This window comes from Caretta caretta, chromosome 1 (assembly GCF_965140235.1).
Source record: "Caretta caretta isolate rCarCar2 chromosome 1, rCarCar1.hap1, whole genome shotgun sequence".
Lineage (NCBI taxonomy): Eukaryota > Metazoa > Chordata > Testudines > Cheloniidae > Caretta > Caretta caretta.
In genome coordinates this window covers 327,826,858-327,854,150 of record NC_134206.1, presented here as the reverse complement: position 1 = coordinate 327,854,150, position 27,293 = coordinate 327,826,858, and the positions used below count along the sequence as shown (strand labels likewise).

Below are 27,293 nucleotides of genomic sequence, written 5' to 3'. Positions count from 1 at the left end.
GGAGCAAGGTTGGGGGCAAGGCTTGGAGTAAAGTGAGCATAGGGAAGCAAAAAATCCAAAGGCATATGCATTGAGCAGCTGCTATCAACTGCAGCTGCTGGGCTTAACTGCAAGCCACCTGACTGCCTTACTGAATCAGGTGATTTTGCTGTGTTCCAGCTGTGCTCATTGGCTGCCTGACAACTGGACAGGCACAGCTGCAGGCCCTCATTCTTGTAGGCATGTGAGCTGTTATTCCACTCACCCCCCACCCATGCTCAAAATGGCATCCATGACAGGGAGAATGTAATATCTACCATGTTTATTTCTCTGATATATCAAATCCCCAACTATTGGCAAATCTGGCACCTCCTCCACCCCATGTTCCTTTCCCTCCTGCTTTACTGCCACTCCACTCTTTCCCTCTCATTCAACTGGCAGCACGACAACAGTTAAAAATCAAACACACTGGCATGCAGGCATGTTTATTTAAATGGAAAATGCTTTTTCTTTTACTGTAATATAAAAAAGTACTTTGCTTCACAGTTTGAGCAATGTCCTGAGTCTTTAGCTACCGTATCATTTTATGAGGTATATTCCCCAACACAGAGATTACAAGGCATTCATAGCTATTTTTAATCAGACTCTCATCATTGTTAACCCACTGGATTCAGAACAAGTACCGCAAAAGTCTGTATTTTGCAGTGCATTTTTGGCTGATCAAAAAATTATAGAATAGAATTTACGTTAAAAATAGTGCTCTATTTTGGCACAAACATTGAAAGACAATGTAGCCCTCTCAGGGCCACCTATATAGGTAGTGTTCCCCTTCCACTCCTGCACCGGTTCCAGGAGGGAGGGTAGGACTACACCCTGGTGAACAACTTCATTACACATCTTGCTGGTTTGCCCATTAGTCTTTAGAAAGAGACCCTTCTCTAAATCTTGGTAACATGCCTCAAGGGAACATCCTTTAAAGTGAAGACAGGATGCACATGCAATTACTAACTCGGCTCCACCAGCACCACCACCACTCCCCCTCCCAGATTCCCAACCCTCCAGTGGACCAGTGAACCACAGAGCTGCACACTCAGTTATTAACCAGCCCTCTCCTACCCCCCCTCAAATGCGCCAGTGCACCACAAACCCAGGATTAGTACAGGGGCCCTATCCCTGTGCAGATACAAAATCTGCATCCGCATCCAATCCGCAAAAATGGTCTGCGGATATAAAGCAGATATCCACGGATTTGGAGGGCTCTATCTGTAAAAGGGGGAGCGAAGGTGGAAAATGTCTCAATTTCACACTCACCCCAGATTCGAAAGAGACTATGAGCATGATATTCCAAAACCCAGGAAGAAGCAAAATGTCATCATTGCTGCCAGGGAGACTATGATCAGTACAACGACTACCCATGCTGCTTCTCAGCTCCTGCACCTGAAGTGCCACAGCCCCCATGGACAGGTGTGTTATCCTCTGAATGCCTGACAAATCTCCAGGGAAGAATAAATGTCTGGGGAGCTCATGTCTGCACCCCAAAAGATGGATCTGAAGAAAGAAGGTTGGAGAAAAGGTTTTCTTACAAAAAGAGAAAAGGACAGAGAATTGACAACAAAGAGCACGGGAAAAGATATGGACATGCAGAAAAAGTTTCTGGAATTGACAGAGAAGCAGACAGTCCTGCTGAAGAACTTTTTGGTGCAATGTTCCCACCTACTCCAACCCAGTCATATCCTGCAGTCCTTTGAGACCAATGCATACTAGTCTTCCACAATTCCCAGCCTCAGGCACTTCCCTCCCCACTTCATCCCACAAGACAATGAGAACAGTCAATGAAAAAATAAACACTAGTTAAAGAATTTTTTTTAAAAAAATACAACAATCTGTGGAAAACTCTGCTACAATATATCATTGAGTTCAAGATCATAGCAGGATTCAAAAGGATTAGACATCTATATGGATAATGAGAATTAGTTACAGTAGATAGAATAAAATGTTAGTAAAGGATACAAACTAATATTCTTTAGGTCATGAATTAATCATTAATCTGATTTCTTCATGCAAAACACATCCATCTACCCACAAACAAGCAAGCAAGCAAATTCCTATAATTCACTCAAGCTATTTCTCCTACAGGCTGAGAAAAAAAACTGGTATTGTTATTTCTATTTTAAAATATTTAGGAAGTGCTGAGATACTGCGGTGACAGAGACCATACAAGTATAGATAGATATAACGGATAGAAAGTAGGAAAAAGCTTTCCCATGGATTGGTTATTCCATAATTGTTAACTACAGGATTTCTTGCATCTTCCAGTAAAGCATCTGGTACTGGTCATTATCAGAGACAGGATCCTGGACTACATAGACCAGTGGTTTGATCTGGAATGGAATGCCTATGTTCCTATGTATAAGATATTAGTGACTGACACTTCAAGCTTGAGCTGAAATGTGTACTGCAAGAACTTCAACCATAATTTAATGGAATACTCAATTACATCATTTAAGCAAGAACATTAATTACCTCATTGATTATCCAAGCATAAAAAATATACATGGTAGGCGTGAAAGAAATCATTACATCAGCTATCTGGCTATGAAGGTAATTGTATCTAAGAAAAACTGAAGAAACCAGCACATAAGTAATTTATCTCTATTTGTTCCACAAGTGTCCCACAGTTAAAGAGAAACCATCAGGCTAAACCATGCATGCTAAAAATTTAGTTTTGTTATTTTTCAAAACCATAACAACTGTAATAATTCTGTAATTTTTAATGGAGTTTGTTTAGATTCAAAAGGATGTTGTAAACTTGAACGGACTAATTTTTTTAAAAATCCACTTCCTAATTAAGCAAGATAGTTTGCCCTATTTTTTTTAAAGTAACTTCTGGAAAAGATGTTCAAGGTTTTTCTTCCTCCCACCTTAATGTTAAGGGAGAAACTGACTGACTATACACAACATGTTTAAGTACATAGACAAACTGACAAAAAGGAAGATAATTTTTGCTAACTTTTGTCAGTCACGTTAGGTGCTACTGATGTTATCAGCAGATATAATTTTTTTTCATACAAAAGTTTGGTTTTCAAGTTGACTGGGTGCCTAAATAATATTTTGCTGTGTTTGCAACCCAAACATGGCAACATTTTTATGTGCATGTGAGTGAGAAGGTGATGCTAAGGCAAATATTTGAAATTTCATCAAGGAAGATGGGTTTTGGTTAAGACATAAGGCATCTGTAATCCCGGCATTCCCAAATACTTCCTGTGTGACCTCAGTCAAGTTACTTAACCGCTCTGTGCCTCAATTTCCTCACTGGTACTCTGAGGATGATAATACTTACTCTAACTCACAAAAGAGGTTGAGAGGCTTAATGTATTAATATTTCTAAACCACTTCAACATCCTCACAATGAAGGCTAAACACAAGGTAGTATTAGTTTAATTTAATCTAGAATGACTGAAATGCAAAAAGTAAATAGTCAGCAATAAAGATGAAAAATTAATTAGATTTTTAAAATGTTCAGTTTTCTATAGTGTTTTAGGAACCTCAGACATAGCTGCTATAGAAGTGCAAGTTATTACAATCAAATAATGCTAAAATTAAATTTTTGCAAAAACCACATAATCTGTAATCATGCCATTTTAGATTTATAGCAGCTTGACTTGGAATTTGAATAGTATCAGAAAATAAAGTTAAGATTCTCATAGTAACATGAATAATTCTCTTACAGATCATCACAATAGTGGTTTACTAGAGAAAAACAACTTGTTCATTTCCTGACCACACATTTAAATTCACAACCTAAAAACTGCATTAGTGTAGGTTTATTTAATTTCCTTGATTTTTATTTTCAGAAAGGAAATAGCCTCACTTAATTTTAGCAATTAAGCATCACAAATAGAATTTGTTTAGGTTAGGAAAAGTAGCTGAGGTTAGGTCAGGGTTAGCTAATGCACTGCTAACCCATCCCAACCTTTTCCCTAACGTTAACACTTTTTAACCTAGATTTAGCAGTTGAGGTCCACCCTAGGGTCAAACTCAACCAGCTACACTGAGGTTAAATACATTAACGTGTCAATACTAGGGGGAAAATTCATGTCGGAGTTTAGGACCAGTCTCCTTTTGTCCATTGTCAGCTCAAGTACCTTGGGTGGCTTAATACAGAGAGCTGTTGTACGGAAAACTCCACTTCGGGAATATCATTTCCCAAGCCCCCCTACTCTGATAGGCATTATGGAACATTGTGGGTGGGGGGAGGGAATCAAATCTAGACCTAGGATGCTAGGATGCCAATGCTTTATTGAAGGGAACTATAGCCAACATGTTCTTTTTTCCCCTGAACTAAGATTCTCATTTTCTGTCATATGAACCCTTCAGAAAGATGGAACTCTCCACATTGAGATGGATTTCTTCAGTGACAAACTTACCCCCTGCACAATATAAGGGAGCAATACCCAAGTCTCATGGCAATATTTAAGGAGCCAACGCAATGTCCTTAGGGAGAGGCAGTCAGGTATCGAGTTTTTCCCAGGATTCCATGATGCTCTCTAGTATATCAACAATGACAGAAAGAGAGCCCTGGCTTATCTCTGGATTTGAGATGGTACTACATGGTGGTAGCTTCATAAAAACATAAGACCAACCATATTGGATCAAACCAATGATCCATCTAGCCCTGTATCCTGTCTTCCAAAAGTGGCCAGTGCCAGATGCTTCAGAGGGAATTAACAGATAGGACAATTTATCAAGAGATCCATCCCTTGCCATAAAGGCCCAGCTTCTGACAGTCAGAGATTTAGGGACACCCACAGCACGGTGTTGAATCCATGACCATATTAGCTAATAGCCATTGATGGACCTATCCTGCATGAACGTATCTAATTTATTAACCCAGTTTTAGCCTTCACAACTTCTGCTGGCAGTGAGTTCCACAAGTTGACTGTGCATTGTTTGAAGAAGTACTTCCTTAGGTTTGTTTTAAACCTATTGCCTATTAATTTAATTGAGCAACCCTGGTCCTTGTGCTATGTGAAGGAGTAAATATCACTTCCTTATTCATTTTCTCTGCGCCAGTCATGATTTTATAGACCTCTGTCATATCCCCCCTTAGTCATCTCTTTTCCAAGCTGAACAGTCCCAGTCTTTTTAATCTCTCCTCATACACCCAATCATTTTTGTTGCGTATCTCTGTACTTTTTCCATTTCTAATATATCTTTCTTGAGATGAGGCAACAGGAACTGCACACAGTAGTCAAGGTATGGTCATACCATGGATTTATATAGTGGCACTATGATATTTTGTGTCTTATTATTTATCCCTCTCCTAATGGTTCCTAACATTGTTATTTTTTCTGACTGTAGCTGCACATTAAGCAAATGTTTTCAGAGAACTATCCACCACAACTCCAAGATCTCTTTCTTGAATGGGAACAGCAAATTTAGAACCCATCATTTTGTATGTATAGTGGGGATTATGTTTATTTGCATTTATAAACATAGAATTTCATCTGCCATTTTCTTGCCCAGTCAGCCAACTTTGTGAGATTCCTTTGTAACTCTTCACAGTCAGCTTTGTACCTATCTATCTTGAATAATTTTGAATCATTTGCAAACTGTCATCTCACTGTTTACCCACTTCTCAAGATCATTTATGAATATGCTGAATTGCACCAGTCCCAACATAGATCTGTGGGGGACTGCCCTATTTACCTCTCTCCACTGTAAAAACTGTGTTCCTCATGTGTCTGATAAGTCTGTTCTTTACGACAGTTTCAACCAATTTGCCTGGTACTGGAGTCAGGCTTACCACCTGTTATTGTCAGGATCACCTGTGGAACCTTTTTTAATGGTCAGCACTACATGGTACAGAGGCTGATCTAAGTGATAAGTTACAGACCATAGTTAGTATTTCTGCAGTTCATATTTGAGTTGCTTTTTTAGGGACTTATTACTGTGGAATTTATCAATTTGTTCCAAACCCTCCTCTACTGACACCTCTATCTGGGACAGTTCCTCAGATTTGTCACCTAAAAGGAATGGCACAGGTGTGGAAATTGCCCTCACATCCTCTTCAGTTTTCAGAGTAACAGCCATGTTAGTCTGTATTCGCAAAAAGAAAAGGAGTACTTGTGGCACCTTAGAGACTAACCAATTTATTTGAGCATAAGCTTTCGTGAGCTATAGCTCACTTCATCGGATGCACACTGTGGCAAATACAGAAGATGTTTTTATACACACAAACCATGAAAAAATGGGCGTTTATCACTACAAAAGGTTTTCTCTCCCCCCACCCCACTCTCCTGCTGGTAATAGCTTATGTAAAGTGATCACTCTCCTTACAATGTGTATGATAATCAAGGTGGGCCATTTCCAGTGAAGACCGATGCAAAGAATTCATTTAGATTCTCCACATTGGCCCTGTCTTACTAGAGTGCTCCTTTAGCACCTTGATCATCCAGTGGCCCCACTGATTGTTTGGCAGGCTTCCTGCTTCTGATATACTTTTTAAAAAATGCTGTTAGTTGTTGTGTCTTTTGCTAGTGGTTCTTTAAATTATTTTTTGGCCTGCCTCTCTCAACTTCTCCATTCAACTTTGTTCTTAAAGAGACTGATGGCAGAGAAGATGCATCAGTCAAGGCTTTGAAGTCCTTTGATGTGAACTGTCTTGCTACTTATCGTTTTAGTATTGCAAACACATCTCTCACTACGGTATCCAAGTGCCATCCAGTTGACAGCTAGATCCCTCTGAGGAGCATTCTTCTTCAGAAGAGCATGGGAGAAAAGACTAGTTCTGCACTCATATCCTTCAGGACTAATGAGAGAGCAAGGGCATAGCAATAAGGAAGACATGCCATGATATCTTTGGAGGAAATAATGCAATTGTGGAAGCAGAACCAGAATGGGCAGAGGGGATGGAACAGAACCATTGCAGACTGTGAGGACAGGAGAGAAGGAGACCATGAGATCAAGTGGCCATTTGAAGCAGCAGCAACTTGGAGAAGGGAGAGAGGAGGAACTACTTTCTTGTAGCAGGCCTGGAAGAAGGCTGAATGAAAAAGGTACAGCAAGGAAGCAGCTCAGGAAAAGGGATTCTGACTCCTCTTTACCATTACATGGTGCCTGTGTGTAGTTTCAGCCACAAGTTTCCATGCAGCACCTGCCCAGTAACCACTCAGTGAAGAGGTATGTTGCAGACTTTGCTTCCCAGGCACTAATTCAGGAAGCAGGAGGAGTGGAAGCAGACAGCCGATTGAGATCACTCCTGCTCCATAAATAGGACATCCCCCACACTGAGGAACAGTTGCCATCTTGACAGCAGTAACTTGCTTAGGGCATATATACGCTATGCCCACCGTAGTGGCAGCATTGAAGCACTGCAGCTATGCAAATGTAATGCCATAGTACAGATGCTTCCTACCTCAATGGAAGGGATTTTCCTATCAATGTAGATCCACCTCCCTAAGCTGAATTCTTCTGTTGACCTAGATGTACCTACACCAGGGGTTAGGTCTACTTAACTATGGTGCTAAGGGGTGTGAATTTTTCATACCCCTGAGCAATGTACCAAGATCTAGCTAAATTTTACTTGTCAGCCAGAGCTCTGTGTTTTCTGGTTCTGTAGAACAGATTTGTGAGCCAGAGCGAGGGATGTTGCTAAGGGAGGGAGGCAACAAAATATTCTTCATCCTGATTGGAGCTTTATCTGAGGCCAAAAGAAGGAAGGGCAGTCTTATAAACCCATCTTATGGGAGCCCTGAAAAGCAGAATCTCCAAGACTGTTATAGGTATTGGTCGTGGAACCTTGAGGTGCATTTCTGTACGAAGTTGCACATGACAGAAAGATGAAGCTACGGTGATGCCTTTCAAACTATTTACCATACTGCTTGCATTTCTACTTTATAGGATGATGCACTGTTGAGCATTTCCTTGAATATATTACCAGAAAATAAATGCAGACCCACTGACCTTTTCCAAAGCTAGTTTTCAAATAATGTTCTCATTTTACCACCAGTGGTCCAGGAGATATAAAATTTGCACATTTAGCATTGATATTTACAAGAGATTATGATGAGAGTAGAACTAAGATCTCACGAGTCTAAAAATATGTTCTCCCTCTGACAATGCACATAAATACTATTAATTTTAAGTTTTCTGTATTTAGAGGAAAATATAACCCAAACAGTTTTACTGCCAATTCTGACAAATATGGGATCTAAATGACCAGTTTGCAAAAAGCCTATACCTAAATTTTAAATTTGTCTTCATCACACAAGAAAATTGAGTATTCTTTTTCTACATATTGAAAAATAAAACTCAAAAATGAAATACATTAACTATTTTATTTCTCAATATTAGTACACTGAGTGATATCATTTGACTTTTTGCATCATCATGTTCTTGGGACATGCACAATAGGTCTTCAGTCTCCAATTCAGCATTCTCAATTACTGCACTGTAGTCAACTGTAATCACCTCTCAATAATACATATGCACCCTTATTATTAGAAAACAGGAAAAAAGTGGATGAGCCTCCCGAATAGATAACTTTACCCTACTTTCTAGATCGGGGGTGGCCAAACTGGCTTGTGAGCCACATGCGGCTCTTTTACAGTTAAAGTGTGGCTCACAGAGCCCCCACACACACACTCCACCTACCAGACTGGATCAGGGGAGCTTGGGACCTTATGCCCAGCAGGGACGGGGGACTAGAGGCTTCAGCCCCGCGGGGAGCTCAGGACTTCAGCAGGAGCAGGGCTGAAACTCCAAGCCCCTGCAGGTGCCTCCCAGGGTGCTGAAGCCCCGATTCCCAGGAGATGTGCCCTGGCTCTCGAACTTCTGAAGATTGTTGTATGCGGCTCAGAGGGTCAGTAAGTTTGGCCACCCCAGTTCATGACAGTCTTATTGAAGACCGCATAGCTGAAGAGACTGGGAATGGAGTATTTTACTTCTGGGTCACTGATTCAGACTGGCAGGCCAAAAGGAATTCTTTAATAGATGTTTGGTAGACCAGATTAAACTAACTGATGCTCTCAGCTTAGTGCCTAGTAGACAGGTGTCCATATCACAATTATCACCATCAAAATTGGCACTCTTGTAGCTGACAGTCTCAGTGGAAAGGCAAAGGAGTGAATGGATGTGCAAGAGACTGAACTCCTCTCTCCTAACATTGGTGGTCATTCCACATCAGAAGTAAATCACACCATTGGATCAATGCACAGCACCTTACAGTATTATGGCCTGTGCTATGCTAGTCTTGTGGAAAGCAGAGTCTACTTTCATGGGTATTAAGTCTGAATATAACATGAGCACTCAATTCATTTCAAATTTAAAAGAATTTTGTCTTTCTTCACTTATGGAGGAGTTTTAAAACAATGCACTGTATGGAATATGTGGGACACTTTATGATATTATTGATTCCAATATTATAAAATTGCAAGGAATCTGACCCAATATGCCGTGTGAGGTATCTGTGAAAATGTTATAATTTGCCAAGTATGATAATCTTGTTTATATGTTTGTATCGCCTTTGTATTATGAATTAAAAGATATGTATGGTATATCTGTATTTCCAAACTTGTGCTGTGTTTCTGGGTGACACCCTCAGATTGGCATCAGCACTAGGCCTGCTTGATGGCCCATCCAGGGACATCAGCTGTACAATGAACCCATTGAAAGGAGACAAGGATTACACCTTATGGGTCAGCAAGCCAAACAGGGGCATGCCTATGTACAGAACTCTAAGGCCTTTCAATGCCATATGCTGTGAAGCTTGTGTTTGGGACACAGGACATACAAGCCACATGGCAAAAGGAATATAAAGGGCAACTGCATCCCCTCCATTTTGTCTTCATTCCTGCTTCTTACATCTGGAGCAACTTTTCTACAAATAAAGCTCTGAACAAATGACTGAATGACCCATCCTAGCTGTGGATGTGTTCCAGAAGGACTTTCAAGCCAGCAAACTTACCAATACTGCTAAGAACCTGATGTATGGATTTTGAAGTCTATATGTATCTGATTGCTTTACCATTAAACAACTCTCTTCCTGTTCTTTCTTTTTTCTCTATAATAAACCTTGAGTTTAAAGGATTGGCTGACAGCATGGTATTTTGAGTAAGATCCAAACTAATAATGACCTGGCAACATGACTGACCCTTTGGGGTCAGAAGAACATTTTGGTATAGTGGGCAGAGTTTTTAAACAACTTCTCACTGTACTGGACCTAGGACCTGATTGAGAGCCAGAGAATTGGAATGCAATAAAGGGGGCTGTGTGATTTTTATTTTATTTTTTTAAGCTTCTTGATAACCAGTGTGGGGGATCAGGAGCACAGTTTGTGACTGGCTACGGAGTTTAACTTCAGTGTTACCCACCAGTCTTGGGAGTATCTGCTCTCCCTTTTGCAGCCTGCCCTGACCTTGGCATTTCCAGTGAGGGCTACCCCAGTCACCTGTTGTGTCACACACAATACCAAAGCCCTCTTAATGTTAGCCCATATCAATAGAAAAAGTTCTGACTCAATAAGCAACTATATGTGTAAGCCCCTTCATTTTCAGTTTAAACCAATTTTTACCAAAAAAATCCCAGATTTCACAGAAAAGTATTCTTTTTTTTTCCAATTTTCACCTTTTGTATCATTCAAAGAAGATATATGAATTACGATAATACATTAGTCGGTGTGTATATGCGAAGACGCCTGTTGAAGTAAGGTTATGTATTAGTCTAGAAGATAGAAACAAACAGGCACGCATGCAAGCTCCAAAGTGCATGCGCATCTGAACGTACTGATGAATCTCAGACCCATCACGTACACATTTCAAGCTGTTAGCAGATTACAGTTTAAAGATCTGACATACTAAAATAGGAAGAAAATGAAAATCTGTATCAGAAGATGTTTCAGAACACAAGGAAATATTTGAAAGTTTTTAAAAAAGGAGAAAAGGATGAAGTTGAGTGTATGCGCTGCAAGTGGTGTGGCCCAATTATTAAATGTAAATATTTATAGACTAACAGTTCTAAGTCTACAACAGTAAACTGTTTATTCAAATGAGAAGTTTTATTTGGGGATTAGAGAAATATTGTTTTCTTAAACTCAGAAATGGCATTATATTTTGAGTTCTGTTTTAGCTCTACAGCAAACCACATTGAATTCCATTCATCAAAGCATAATCTACTGAATACTTTTTCCCCATCCTTTCATCCACCAAAATAAACCCCAATATTTACTCAGAAAAAATATTAATAGTTTTTTCCACCAATTTTCACCTGTTTTTGTTATAGTAAAAAAACTACCGATAAATTCCCAGGAAAAATTAAATAAAACAGAAACCGAAAACAAAGGGCCCTATACATGTGATAGAGTGGAATAGTGGTGAAGGTCTGGTGAAATGCATAGTTTGTTAGTTCAAGGCTGAATTTGGCCCTTAACTAACAGCATGAGCCCCAGAGGAGGAGAAACTTAAATGTGCATACCCATAACCCCAAAGAGCCACAGAGAGGTCAAACTACTTTGGAAGAAACCCTATTTGAAAGTCTGGGTAATTGGCAAAATGTCAAAGCTCCTAAAGACAATCAGATCCGTGGTTTGAGAATAAAATTTTCTCTACTATATTTAGAGAGTATTAAACACACTATGAAACATGCTATGAAAATTTTACTTTATCTGATACTGTTTCCTGCATTTGCCATATATACAACCTTATTATAGGTTGTATATTCTTTGTAAGAAAAAGAAATAGGAAAATGAGCTTACATGCGTGTTATATAGTAAGTGCTGTTGTAATTAAAGGTAAGCAAGTAATTCAGATTAATTTGGTCTGCCTTCAATACATCTTACCTAAAGAGAAACAAGAGGCCATTCAGAGGGACACTGTCATGAATAACAAAAATAAATATCAGCTGTGAAATAAAACACACATAAAACTAAGAAATTTGCCTAAGTACAAAATTTTCCAAAAAACACTTACTTTGGACAGTTCCAGCACGCACATTCATGTTTCCTTATACACGAGCCTAAACTTTGCTGAAGCAAAACACTACTAAATTATGTCAATGTGAGTTTCTCTCTCACCTTTTTCTGGAGCATTTAACAGAAAATTACACATTAGCTGTGAAAATATTTCTGAATATGCAAAGTAGACAAAAAGCATACTAATTAGCCATTGATATACTGGTCTAAAGAAAGAGGATAGGACCTTATTATATTTATGATCTGAAACTGTATAAATTAACACCTTATTCTGCTCAAAGTTCCATAACCAAACTCTCACAGGATTACTCAGTTCTGAAGTTTTACAAAGATTTTGACTTCATACTGTAAGATTTGTTCCCGGATTAATATTTTTCTACAGATTTTACCTTTAAGAATTTACCAGTCTGCTCCTGTATTATGAAGTACATAATTAGTAATGGAGATAATGAAAGCATTAGTAAGTGTGTAGAGTGGCTCATAGGTCAGTCTATTTTTGAAATGTGCCAGCTTAAATTTTACATCAGTATTTTAACTCACTGATGTATAAACTGTGTGGAATATTCATACTTCATCTTAAAGATTTTTAGTTAGTTATGTAATGTATGTGTCAGGGTTAAATCACCTAAGCCAAATTAAATATAATTCTTTTGTGCCAGAATAAAGTAAGTTATACACAAAGACTATGTTAAAGCAATAATTAGGTTGAGATTTTAATGAAGGAAAAGTCAGGAAATTCAGAATTAAGGATCCCACAGCAACTTTAACTCTGCTCCACTGTATAAATGCATACAATAAGACATTGTTTCCCCTCCTTGAACAGTCTGGAAGAGGAAGAGCCACAGTGCAGAGAAAAGAAGGAATGCAGAAAAATACATCACGCTGGACTATAAACTCCTCTGGTAATATGCTTTCAGCACTTGTAGCAACCTTTAAGGGAGGCACAGCACACAACAGGCGCACCTCAAGCATATAGGGCCACAAGCTCAGCTCAGTTCTCTTCTCTTCTCCTGTTGCACTTTGCCACAAAAACATACAGCCCACAAGGGGCCACCAGTAGCATCCCCATGTAGCATGTCACCTTCAGGTGAGTTACAGGGGAAACAAAGAACAATCAAAGATGACAAACTGGAGGGAAATATATGAACAAAGATGAGACAAGAAGGCAGAAAAAGAAAAATAGGACTGGAAAGGACCTCCCAGGTAATCGAGTCCTGTCCGCTGCTACTGCAGACAACCCAGTCATAGAATCCCATTTATAAATTAATCAAATTCCATTTTAAAACTAGTTAGGACAAGGCCAAGGGAGAAAGGGAAAAGTGAAAACGGCAACTGTTCCAAGAAATGGCACAAGGGAGATGCAACTCTTTTGAACAATTAACAGAATATACTTATAATATGGTACAATTTTTACAGTACTAAGCTTTGTGTTTGCTAGTTTTCAAATAAGTGATTCCAATATTACAAATTAACACGCAGATTTTGTAAATGCACAAATTCTGGCTTTTATCACTGCAGCAACTACAACAGAAAGATTACAAAAAACAAAAACAAAACCAAGGACTTCAACAACCCTGGGCTATAGTCAATGCATGGTTTGCCAGAATTCTAAAATGATAACGAGACACTCAATACCATAGTTTAAAGTCAATGTTATTTTCCTATCCCTGAGGACAAAGAAAAACTCAGTCTCCTGTATCTTAGAAAAGTTAGTGTTTTTACTGATAGCTTTTTAGATGAGAAAAACTGTGAAACAACTACAGTCAATAAGCAGTTTTATTTCTCAAGAGTTAGAGATTTCTTCATGATTGCCTTTTTACAGGCACCCTCCAAATAAGATCATCTCAGAAGTGACACTAAACATGACATTTTAGTGAAACACATTTGTCCTTTATCCAGAATTTCTATACCAAATCAAAAGTTGCCAATTTATTTCATGAAAAGGGACAAGCATGACATGACAAAACCTAGGGGTACATTTCTAATGAACACACTGAGTTTCAGCAACCTGACTCCCCACTATTATCAAGAACAGCTATTGGCTAAAAGTCTATGAAACATTTAAAAAATATGCAGTGCAGTAACAAGATACTATTTGTATAGAGTACCTTTTACTAACCTTAAGTACACATTTAGTCTGAAAATCTCAGTCTTCCCAAACACACACTGCTAGACAAAAATAACGAGGAGTACTTGTGCCACTTTAGAGACTAAGAAATGTATTTGGGCATACCCTACAACCTATCCTGAAGGACGATCCCTAAGGTCTGTGAGAGTGAGGACACAGGCCAGTCCTCGCTTACAGACAGCCACCCAACCTGAAGCAAATACTCACCAGCAACTACACACCACACAACAAAAACACTAACCCAGGAACCTATCCCTGCAACAAACCCCGTTGCGAACTCTGTCCACATATCTATTCAAGGGACACCATCATAGGACCTAATCACATCAGCCACACCATAAGAGGCTCGTTCACCTGCACATCTACCAATGTGATGTATGCCATCATGTGCCAGCAATGCCCCTCTGCCATGTACATTGGCCAAACCGGACAGACTCTACACAAAAGAATAAATGGACACAAATCAGACATCAAGAATTATAATATTCAAAAACCAGTTGGAGAACACTTCAATCTCCCTGGACACTCAATAACAGACTTAAAAGTGGCAATTCTTCAACAAAAAAATTCAAAAACAGACTCCAACAAGAAACTGCAGAACTGGAATTAATTTGCAAACTGGACACCATCAAATTAGGCCTGAATAAAGGCTGGGAGCGGATGAGTCACTATAAAAACTAATCTCCCTATACTAATTTTCCCCTACTGTTACTCACACTTTCTTGTCAATTTTTGAAATGGGTCACTCTGTTTACATTGGCCTCATTACCACTTCAAAAGTGATTTTTCCTCCCTCAATATTCTACTGTTGACATTAGCCTGCTTCCACTTTAACTGAATTGTCTCGTTAGCACTGACCCCCATCTTTTCATGTACTATGTATATATACCTGCCCACTGTTTTTTTCCACTCCATGCATCTGATGAAGTGGGTTTTAGCCCACGAAAGCTTATGCCCAAATAAATTTGTTAGTCTCTAAGGTGCTACAAGTACTCCTCGTTGGTTTTGCTGATACAGACTAACACGGCTACCACACTGAAACCTGTCAGTGCTAGACAAAAATTTGTCAGATTGCAATTTTGCCATGTTACAGTACATATAGATTGTTATGTTACAGTAAGGTATGTAATATTTTAGCCCATTCTTGCCCTTCTACCTTACCTTCCATACACCATCTGGACAGTAACTCTCAAGGGTGTGGCTGAGATGCCAGGGGCACCTCGCAGTTTAGATAGTGGCAAGCGCAATTGTTCACAACACCAATGCTCCAGAAACGTTAACAAAGCCACTCCTCTTTGAACTTTTTAGAGGGATGATGGTTCGCAGAGCCATGAGGAGGAACCAGAGTATAGTTAGGGATTGTATGGAAAAATAACAGGGGAGAACAGGAGGTTGGGTAAGTCAGTTGAAATGGACCGAAGCTGACACCAACTGTAAAATAAAGAATTAAATTTAGGAATGGATAGAACACTGAGCACGCAGACTAAAGTTGCGGGGAGAGGGTAGAGAAATGTATACATTTATAAAAATTGTTTAGCACAGTGGTGCCCTAATGCTGAGTGTGGCCTCTACAGACTACTACAATACAAATAATTATTGAAATGATAATATGGGGGAAAAAGTAAAAGATGAGAGCTAGGCAGGATTAGAACCGGGGTAAAAGGATACAAAAATAAGTGATACATCTTTTTCTCCAATCCTTCATTTACATTTGGTTATTTTTGTGAGGTCCTCTGAGCTGTGCTGCCTTATTTTATGTCTTTGAAGATCTTAGCACACTTTTAAGTGTTATTCTGATATTCTCAGGGGAAATATTATAATAGAGATGTATATAAAGAGGAAACAAATACGGAGTTAATTTCTATTTTCCATGAAACCAAGCTGGCTGGTATTATGTTTCCATCTTTTAACAACAAAGTCCCACAACAGCTGTCCCATTCTTTTGCACGAGATCAGTGTTAGGCTGGCCAACCTATAATTACCCTGATCATCCCATAAGTCCTTTTTAAATATTGACATAACATTGGCTTCCTTCCTCCCCAGTTGTTCACAATTCATTAAAAATTAACATTAGCTTTCCAGAGAGCACCTCAGCCAATTCCTGTAAGACTAAAACATAAACTACTCCTTCTGATAGGCCGGGGCTACTTTACTTTATGCTGAATCCATTGTCTATATCTTTTTAGATGACAAGCCCTTCAGAACAAAAAATATCCCTTCTTTTATATTTGCATAGTACCTACCACGCAGAAGGCAGTCCAGGAGACTAAAATAATAGCAGAAGTAGGAAAATTTTTATTGGACACCTCTTATCTCCAGAATCTCTCTATTTGGTCTAACAGATCATAAAAGATCATCTTTGGAGCATGGTGTAAGGACCATCTCTTCTGGCTGAAGGGAAGGTAGGGGGAACCTTATTTGACATTGGTCAGTATAATGTGGTATTTTTCAGTGCATACGGCTTCAGAAAACTTGGTCTTATCCGTTCTTCCATTGTGCTGATCTGTTTACTTTACGTGTTTCTCCAGGGTGGATCAGCTGAGTGTACAGGATCTGTTGCATGAGGCGTGAAACGTCCACGGCTGTGATGGGGAACATTAGTTGAGGGTAAAAGAAATCAATCCATCCTGCGCACCATTGTGTGCCTCAGCCAATGTAGACCAAACCCCAAAATAGTATTCATGCAAAAAGTTAAGGATATTTTTAACTAAGATAAATAGGTTTTTAAATCAATGCAAAAAGTCAACTCTGTTTACAAACAGAACAGACAACAATGGTCTGAAGTTTATTGCTCCTCAATTAAAGAAGCAGGTTGCCACTGGAGGAGAAAATGGAGACAGTCAGTAGCATGAAAAGATATTGTGGATCTTTTCCCTCACCCTGATAGTAGCAGAATGGTGAAACAATCACTTCTCTAGCTATGCCTGTGACTTAACTAGACAGCCTAAGCTTTGTGATTAACAGCCTCTCTACCACACCAGAATATCAACAGAAACAACATGTCTGGAATTTGGAATGAAACTTTTATCTGAGACAAGACTAATCATGTAGAAGAGCAACTAACATGCACAATATGGAACATTTATCATTGAAAGTGGGAGCTCTTTCAAAATCCAGTTTTCACACTTTGTCTTGATAATCTATGTAAGGCCATAGACCGTTCTGCTTCCCATCCAACCCCCTTCCTCTACAGTCTAAGGCAAATTTTATTGAAGTGATCAAAAATATATTTTCATATTGTAATAAGCAAACTGGCATGTGGCCAGATATAAAGACCTTATCTATTAGAAAAATTAAGAATTCATGAAAGATACATTGGCAACCACCTTATTTTATCTACTGCACATTCCACAGCTTGTAGTTCTTGAGTGTCCAGTGGTTTAAAACTTGCCATTGCTACCCACCCAATTTATTTTATTTGAACAGAGGTTGTGAGAGACTCTCCCCCATTCCATGATACTCTGTTGTAGCTGAAAAAAATAAATAAATGAGAAGGGCAATAGCTTCCACTCCAGCTGTCCTCTTCTGAAGGGAAAAGGCAGAAGAAGGGATTACAGAGGGATAGGAGAAACTCCTTTCAAAATCCATGGTCAGAACCTGGCCATGTGGTTTACATTATTTTATAGACTTTTTTAGAAAATAGCATAGGAAAATAAAATAGAGAAATCAGAACAAAATATGGGACACACCACTGCAGCACACTAATGTCTCCTGCCCTTCACCATGATGGATTCACCCTCCAGTCCAACTGCATGTGAAAAGGATTACAAATTGTACTTCCCTGTGCCTGCAAAGGCAAATCGAAATAATGCATTTTTAGTGGACCTATGCTGAACCAGCCTGTAGTTGTAAAAGCAACTGTCCTACTGAAGACAACAGAGAGTTTTACATAAATGTAATGCAATTACTTCAGATTGAACCTTCTGCATGGCATATCTCTTTACTAATTTAACTATTTAGTGCTTGATGAGCAGGTTCTCACAGTTCATCACAGAAGCACTGGATGTTGGCAAATTCTGACTTCATCAAGGAATTCAGAGATTGATGTCTTGATACCTCTTGATCACCATATTTAGTTCCAACACACCTACCTGATAGTGGCCTTATATGAAATGTTACAGCTTCTGGAGCATTTCCTATTTCAGAAAGCCAATGGTTGCATCCTGGAATGATTTCCTAGGATGAGACATTGAAAGTCTCAGCAAACAGAACAATGCACTGCAACAGACCGTGTGCTGCTTTTTACTGTATATTGCATGGATTCCACAAACAACTTTTGTATCCACGTGCTAAACTTAAACACCCAAGTTTGAAAATGTTGTCCCTAGTATACTGCAGGACTACGATAGGAGTACAAGGCCTTACAATTCAGTTGAATGTGAGAGCCAAACAGAACCCAGCTGTCTCTTCCACAATTGCGCTGGCTCTGTAATGTTGAGAAATAAAGAACACTAAACAAGTACGTTTACTACAAAACAGACAGGGAGAAGATCTGTTGAAGGCATCATTTCACAGTCCCTTTCCAAAGCAGACCTGCAGTTAAACAAAAACTGTTTCACACAAAGTTCTATCAATGGCTTTGATGACTCCCTTGCCTCACACAGTGGGATTTATCAATGCAATTTGTATGTAATGCATACCAAATCCACCCATTATTCTGAGATCCCAATACTGTAGTGTTTGGGTTAATAACAAGCCAAGTGAATGTGAAAATCCCCACAATGCATTATTATTATTACTACCTGAAATCAAGTTGAATACTAGCTTTAACAAAATTTTGGGAAGAAACTACACAACAGTGTTCAAAAGAGCTACATGTCTTTCAGAATTTTACGTTAAGATGTTATATTGTTACCCAAAAGAGTAAACCAGAGAAAAAGGACTAGGTAATGTAAAACGGGTTAAGGAGACAAGAAATTATATACAGTAGAAAAGAAAGGAAAACTGTTTGCTGTAGCAAAGCCACTGTTTCCCAAGGCAACAGAATAGATTGGGGCACTGCATCTGGAAATGCCAACTCGGTATGGCGAGTGGCCAGGAACAGACTGTGTCATCAACTGACTGAACACTCATACCTACCAACACCCAGTTTGCCCCGTGGTTTAACATTAAAAAAATTCTAGTTCTGTGCTCAGTAAAAGTATGTGTTAATATAATGTAATTTAATTAATTCATTCACCAAAACAAAGTCACAAGGCAGCACTCACAAAAAGCGTACTAACCATTGCAATTTTTTTACTGAAGCATCAGTTAAAGTTATCCACTTTGTAGTTTTAACATCTAAACAGATATTGACTAATGAAAATCGTAAAAAAAAAGTACAAAATCTAGAAGTAACAACATTTCTACACAATGTCAAATCATTTCTGAGAAATGTGTGTTTCTGAAGTGACAAACAAAAGCATACAAACTATGTAAGATGATCACAAATTTTCCTTCCAAAATGTTTTTTTGGAAATAATGGACCCAACCACATAGTACAACTATGCCACAAAACTTGGTTTCTTACATTAAAAAATGTTTAATATGACTGAAAGCACAATGCTTTTTTCACACAGCATTGGAAACATACAGCAGAAGCAGAACAGGATGAGGATGCACCACTACTATCCACATCTGAAGAACAACACAGCAAAAGTTGTAAACTTCTGCTGCTTTTACCCATCCCTGAAAGGGCAGGAAAAGATTGCACCAGAATGATTGAATCTGTTTCTTTATATCTTTCTACATAAATCCAGAAGAAAAAATGGGGATGAGAGGGATGTCCTGGGAGGAGACCCATGGAAATATGGCCCACTGGGAGGAGGGTGGGGGGCAGACAAAGAACATGGCAAAAAGTAATCTAATAAATACATGCGAAGTCTGATGGGATTTTAAGGAGAAGCCCATGAGGCTGTGGGTTATATAAGGGTGATATGAAGAGTTGGATGGGGGATGCCATATATATATGGGAGGAGCATATATTCTAGTGGGTCCAAAGGGTAAAAGGGGCTATAGGGAGAGTAGGTATCCCAGTGGGTCCGGTCCTCTGGGCAGATATAGGGAAGTGTGGAGCGGGCTGGTATCCCAGTGGGAGTATTATGGCTGGCGCTGGGAGGGGACCATCTCTCCTTGTGTGTCCTAGAAGGAATTTGGGGAAGAGGGGGAGATCCAGGCAGATCTCAGAGTTATGGGAGTGATCTGTCCTGCAAAGATGAAAGACTGTCCAGGGGTGTCCTGTTCCAGCAGAATGAGGGATAGGTGCACAGGAAGAGGTACCCTGTCCCAATGGGCTATGTATACAGGATACCCCCTGTTCCAGCTGGATGGGGTAAAGGAGAGGATCTCTATCAGTAGGATATTAGGGGTAATGTGAGGGCCAGCAGGGGTCTGTTCTGGTGGGAAGGGTGGCCCCCAAGTCAGGAGGGATTTCCCCCCTACAGAACACGGGAGGGGTGGCCGGGCAGGGAGAAGTGTGCCCAGGCGGCATATTGGAGGGTCCCAGAATGGCTGTTCTGGAGAAATATGGGGGTGGGGGAAGGGGAATCTTGGGAGAACTCTTTTCACAGGATACTAGGTGCTCGTGGGGGGACTGTTCCAGAAAGACAGAGGTCTGTCCCAGCAGGATACGAAAGAGCCTTCCCGAGTAGGATATGGGGGGTTCCAAGGTCCCATGGGCAGGGGCTATTATTAACAAGGGAGATTATCCTAGAGGGATATGGGGTGGCTCGGAGGCGGCTGTCTGGAGGGATATGTGGGAATGGGAGCCTGGGGGGACCACTCTGTGCAATAAGGGGGGTCCCAATGGTGCCCTGGCAAGATGGAGGGGCTGTCCTGGAGAGGTCCCGTGGGAGGTCTATCCCAACAGGATATGGAGAGTCCTGTGGGCGGGAGGCTTTCCCAGAGAGTTGTTGAGGGTTTTTGGGGGACCAATACCAGCGGGATGGGGGTCCTGTGGGGGGGAAGGCTGTCCCAAAGGGATGTCGAGGGTTCCTGGGGGACCCGATGACAGCAGGATATAAGGGGTCTCGTGGGGGGCAGGCTGTCCCAGAGGGATGTCGAGGGTTCCCAGGGGACCCAATGCCAGCGGGATGAGGGTCCTGTGGGGGGAAGGCTGTCCCAGAGGGATGTCGAGGGTTCCTGGGGGACCCGATGAGAGCAGGATATAAGGGGTCTCGCGGGGGGCAGGCTATCCCAGAGGGATGTCGAGGGTTCCTGGGGGACCCAATGCCAGTGGGATATGAGGGGTCTCGTGGGGGGCAGGCTGTCCCAAAGGAATGTCAACGGGTCCTGAGGGAGCCCCATGCTGGCGGAATATGTGGAGTCCCGGGGGGAGGCGGTGCCAGAGAAGTATGGGGGGTTCCGTGAGGGGGCTGTACCCAAAGGATATATAGAGTCCAGATGTCCCAACCCGGTGGGACAGAGGGAGTCCCGCGGGGGGTCCCGGCGGAATGTAGAGGAATGGGGGGCCCGGCAGATTATGGGGGAGCCGAGGCTCCGCACTCACTTTTTGTGCTTGTCCCTCCTGCCGGCCGCCGCGGGCTGCTTGGGCCGCCGCCTCCGGGCCTGCAGGGCCAGCACTGGGGAGAAACGGGCACAGGTTAGTGGGCGCGCGCGGTACTTTCCCCAGCCCCCACCCCCGAGGAGCCGCTGCCGCTGCCGGGCTCCCGCCGCCGGCCAGGACGGTACCTTTTCGGGAGCTCATCGCTCTGCCCCGCCGCCGGCCCCTCACCCGCAGCCAGGCGGGTCCGAGCGCCGGGCACGGAGCAGGACCAGGAGGAGGAGGAGCAGCAGCCCCTCCAGCGAGCGCGCAGGCGCAGCCTCCCCCCCGGCAGGCCCGGCGAAGGACAGAAGGGGCGGGACGGTGAGAGGGCGGGCAGGTGCCGCCCAGGCCACGGGTCCCCAGCGCCCTCCCTTCCTTGCTGGCTTCGTTAGTGCCGCCAAGCCTTGCCCAGGGTCCCGGGAGCGACGCCTCGCGTCCCCAGCGGGGGCCGGGGCCCTTTGCGCTGGGCACTGTACACACGGTACGAAGAGGCAGATCCTGCCCAAGGGACCTTACAAACAAGGCAGAGGAAAGAAGCCCAGGCTGCTGCGGGGAAGCTACTCGCCCCGCCTGGCCCATGGGCTCACAGCCAGGAACAGAACCCAGCTCTCTCACCAGCGAGCCTGGTACTCTGGCTGCTGGACCCCAGTGTTTCCCTCTCTTCACCACTCCCTCCTTCATATTAGAAGAGGTTCTAAGCAGTGCTCTCATATTCATGTTTCCTAACACCCTCCAATATATATGCCTGCAACCTTTTTTGTTTTGTTTTGAGAACCTCTAACACCTTCATTGCTTACAGCTGGACTTGGATTTTGGCAGGGGAACTGCCCTGAGGTCAGAGAGGTGCCTTTTGCTAGTGAGATGAGAGTTGGCCTAGTTATAAACTGTTGAAAATTACCCTTTTTCTCTATGTGGTTTGTGTAGTAGGGCTTGATTTAGTAGTATGCCCCAAACCCTGAGCTGTGTGAATGCCCTCAGTTCAGTATTACACATACACAGCTCAAACACTGCATGAGGCATAGGCGCCGACTGCTACTGGCACCGGTGTGGGCTCCACCACCCTCTGCTCCCAGCCCTGCCCTAACTCCACCTCTCCCACCCCCATTCCAAACCCTTCCCCAAAGTCCCCGCTCCAACTCCGCCCCCTCTCTGCCCTATTCTGACTCCTTCCCCAAATCCCCGCCCCGGCCCCACCTCTTCCCCTGAGGGTGCTATGTTCCCACTCCTCCCCTTTCCCTCCAGGAGCTTGCGACAGCTGTTTGGCAGCAGCAAGCTGGGAGCTGGCAGAGGAGCAGGGACGTGGCGCGCTCGGGGAGGAGGCAAAGGAGGAGGTGAGGTGGGGAGCTTGCTTGCCGGTGGGTGCAGAGCACCCACTAATTTTTCCCCATCGGTGCTCCAGCACCTATGGTATGAGTCACAAATTGAACTGGGAACTCCTGGGAGCAGAGGGTCCTCTCAGCTGCTGCCAGTTTAGCTGTGGTAGTATGACAGGGAGAGAAAAACCCTGCCCATTTCCTTCTTGGGATATCACATGAAGAAAGAACTGGACAAGAACCCCAAAAGAGGAGACCATGGTGCATAATGGAAGTTGTAGTCTGATGAAAAGCACAGCTTATAGAGGAGACTGGGAACATGGGGTACATGGACTAACACTCCCATAAGGCAGTGTGGTGGCATTTCTGAATTTAAATCTTTTGGTTTTCTATTTTTTGCCAAAAAGTCAAAATTTTCCATGGGAGGGGGGGAAAAACATTTGTTAAACAACTCTATTCATGCATAAGTCACCCACTATTTCAAAGTGTTATTCAACCTCCTCTAGTGGGGCAGGTTCATGTAGCAAAACGTCTCCTCTGTTTAAAAGAAAAGGAGTACTTGTGGCATCTTAGAGACTAACCAATTTATCTGAACATAAGCTTTCGTGAGCTACAGCTCACTTCATCGGATGCATACTGTGGAAAATACAGAAGATGTTCTTATACATACAAACCATGAAAAAATGGGTGTTTACCACTCCTCTGTTACACTCCCATGTAACAGTTAGCCAGTGGATCAAGTGGTGGAACGCTGTACTGTACTACTGAAGGTTCAGTATTCAGACACTGCTGACACATGATGGGGGACAGCTCTGCATAACTAAAGCTGATGCTGATCAACACAAGATCTGCCACTGCCAACAATACATGACTTAATCAGAGATGAAGTACCCGATATAATGTTAATCAATGAGACCTGTCTTGATGACACTGCAGGCCCTGTGCTAGCCCACCTCACCCCTCGCCCCCAGGATATTGAGTACACCACAGATCTAGATAGGATAAGAAAGCAGGTGAGAACTGCATTCATCATCTCTGCAAATATCAAAAGCAAGAGAGGTGCTTCAGGTGACATAAAACAACTTAATTTTAATTCATTCATCTGACAATAGAAACCAGAGCCAAAGCCAACATAGATTTTATGCTTATTTACAGACCACCGCAGAGAAAAAGATCCATAAAAAAGTTCACTGGCAGCTTGTCAAGTGATGGTGAAATACCTCACATTTGTCATCCTGGGAGATTTCAGTGCTCACACTGACAAGGTTGCAGATGCAAAATCCTCAACATTCATCTCACTTGTCCCACTAGGACTTTCACAGGTCATCTCTAGTCCAACGCACACAGCTGGTCAAACCCTGGACATGATCTCCAGCCTAGATATCATGATAGAAGACATTACAACCCAGCCAGTGTCTTGGCCACACCATCACCCCATTAAGGGAGTGGGAAGAGACCATCTAGCACCAAGAAAGACCAACGATCCTGATTTAACCTTAAGGACTCCAACAAATTCCAAAACCTGCCAAAGGACAATGAGTCAAAGACTTGGTGAAACATTACCATTCTACAGTGCTCTCAGCCATTGACACACTGGCCCTACAAATGGCCCCCTCTTCGCCATCATTCACACAGGTTCCCCTTGGTTTTCAGATATTCTGTGTGGGTGAAGAGAGAGGGGCAGAAACTGAAGCACTGGTGGCTGAAAACAAAGGCTGATTCAGACAATATGAAACAACAAATTTTTCAAAGCCTATGCTAAGCCTGTATTACTGGCCAAGAGAATTTTCCTATTGGTCTCTACTGAGGCTGCCAAATCCTGCCACAAGGAGCTATCCACAGTGGTAAATTGCTTCATTAGTCCCGAGTGCCTACACTCTGCATCAGAGCTTAGCACCAAGCACTGCAAAGAACTATCATCCTACTTTGCTGAAAAGATCACGCACGTTCAGAAAGCCTTGTCAAACAGAGATAGGTCCTCTCGGCATGCACCCATCCACCAATAGCCCATCTGCATTCTCAGAGTTTAATACATCCACTCATCAAGAAGTTCTGGATACCTCTGTTACCCTAACAGCATCACAATGCAACAGCAAGCTAATACTGATCATTAATATTATTGTGTGGTATATGTATGGAGGATAATTACAAACATGCAAAATTATGTTATCAAACTGTGCCTGCCAGGAAGGGCTAAAGTTACCACATTCTAGACAAAGAAATGTGGTTCTGCCACCTTGAAGGTATTTCCAAGGTACATCAACAGACTGGTATGCAATTTACATAGAAGGTAAATGTTAGGATATAGATATTCAGGCCTGTCTGTAAAGGCCTATACTCTAAGAATTTAGGTGTATTCTTATCACTTGGCTAGTGATAGAGGTATAAAAGAAAGAAAGAATCAAAACCACTGTCTGCCAGTGTAAGGGCCTTCTCTTACTGTGACAGTTTGTGGCCCTGTGCTTAGGCTCAGGCCTTTGGCTAAGCAGCAGAGGCAGCCATAAGCTGGGAAGCGAACGGTCACATCCTCACATTCCAAACTAGTCACATTGAAATAAGGTGCTATTGGGCTGTTAGGCACTATCAGGACAGGATTGTATTCCTATCACCTCCAGAGGAAGGGAAGTGCCTAGAAAATGTAAAAGGAAACTTAGTTTGATAGCATCCTGTCTGGCAAGAACTCACTTATCAATAGCTGGGATGTGAAATCCTCACTTCTGTATTGTTTTGTCATTATAGTTCCCACTTTGCTGTTGTTTGTCTGTATAATCTCTGTCTGGTTCTGTGATTGTTCCTGTCTGCTGTATAATTAAACTAATTGAGGTGGTGGGATATAATTGGTTACATAATCATGTTACAATATGTTAGGATTGGTTAGTTAAATTTCAGGAAAATGATTGGTTAAGGTATAGCTAAGCAGAACTCAAGTTTTACTATATAATCTGTAGTCAATGAAGAAGTGACGGGGTGTGGGTGGGGGTGGGCATGTGGGTGTGTGAGATGGGAACAGGGAATGGGGGTAAGAAAATTGGAATCATGTTTTGCTAAAGGGGGAAATGGGAACAGGGAATGGGAGTAAGGAAGTTGGAATCATGTTTGGCTAAGGGTAGGAATGGGAACAGGGACACACGTGTAAGGCTCTGTGGTGTCAGAGCTGGGAAGGAGGATACTAAGGAAGGAAACTGGAATCATGCTTGCTGGAAGTTCACCCCAATCAACATCGAATTGTTTGCACCTTTGGACTTCGGGTATTGTTGCTCTCTGTTCATGCGAGAAGGACCAGGGAAGTAAGTGGGTGAAGGAATAAGCCCCCTAACAGTAAACAGGACCATAAAGCTGATAGGGTGAGGAGACTTCCCTCTGCTGTGATGCTCAAAGGTTGAGTTTTCAGAGAACAGATCAATTTGCATTTTAGCAAACACCTGCAGGGGAATAAACCAACATGGAACTTCCTTCATCACCAAACTCCATGTTGTCTTCCTCAAAGTTTGAATGAACTTTACTTTAGGGGTTAATCTTTGGAAGAATCCATTTCAAAGGTGCACAGAACCTCAGGTTATCTGTTAAAGATGACAAAGGAACCGAACACTTTGGACTTTGTGGGAGATTCTGAGCAAAGGGGTGGTCAGCCCTCTAACTGGAAGGTAGATTGGTAAGGAAACTACCTTGAATGAAGGCTGTACCTAGTTTTGTTAAGTCTTAGCCTCTAGAAAGTATTTGTCACTTTTATTTGCTTGTAACCATTTCTAACTTAATATTTTAACTGAGTGTAAAGGATAATCTTCTTTTGTTAATAAATTTGTTTTACTGTTAATCTAAACAAACCCAGTGCTGTGTTTGATTTAAAGTGAATGTTAACTCCAGTTAATGTGGCAAGCTAGTGAGTATTGTATCTTCAAAGGAACAAACAAACCTTAATATCTTTCTGCATGGTTCAGGAGAGGGATAAACATTGCACAGTACATGGTTTGGGGAAAATTTGGGACTGGGGATTGTTGGGGTCATCTTGCCAGGTGTAACAAAGGCTGGTGGAGGCCAGAGTGTGGCAGTGGCATAACAACCAGGCTACTGGAATCAGAACTCCTGAGTCAGAGCTCCTTAACACAGAGACCCTCAGTGCATGCTTGTATGCTGTCTGGAAGCATCCATACAAGAGAGTTATAGCAGCAGAGCATTTTGGGCACTCAGGGTTACAGGACAGGCAGTGACAAACTCCTCCCTGGTCTAGATTGCATTCCAGAATATGACAAACTGTCACAGGGCAGCCCCTCCTGGAGCACCCTCCTGCAGCAGGCAAAAGCAAAGTAGGTGTGCCTGTTTCAGTTTTATTTCTTCAGACACTCGAGAAATAATCCAAACCAGCTTCCCAAGTATAAGTATAGC

General features: G+C 42.0%; 1 protein-coding gene across 7 annotated transcripts in view; it reads right to left on the bottom strand.

Annotated features, from left to right (window-relative positions):
- The window catches only part of SRPK2 (SRSF protein kinase 2), a 310,269-nt gene extending 288,386 nt beyond the window's left edge, over window positions 1–21,883 (bottom strand). For 4 of the 7 annotated variants that reach the window (XM_048836381.2, XM_048836386.2, XM_048836387.2 and 1 more), the window contains exons 1-2: window positions 21,744–21,883; window positions 21,562–21,634 (exon numbers count right to left, since the gene is read on the bottom strand). In XM_048836381.2, coding sequence (XP_048692338.1) covers window positions 21,562–21,634; window positions 21,744–21,759 — 89 coding nt within the window. In that variant the 5' untranslated portion in view covers window positions 21,760–21,883. Of the gene's footprint in view, window positions 1–18,166; window positions 18,252–21,561; window positions 21,635–21,743 lie in introns of those variants that run through there. The other 3 variants (XM_048836382.2, XM_048836389.2, XM_048836391.2) reach the window with 2 other exon arrangements.
- Between the last annotated feature and the right edge of the window lie 5,410 nt (window positions 21,884–27,293).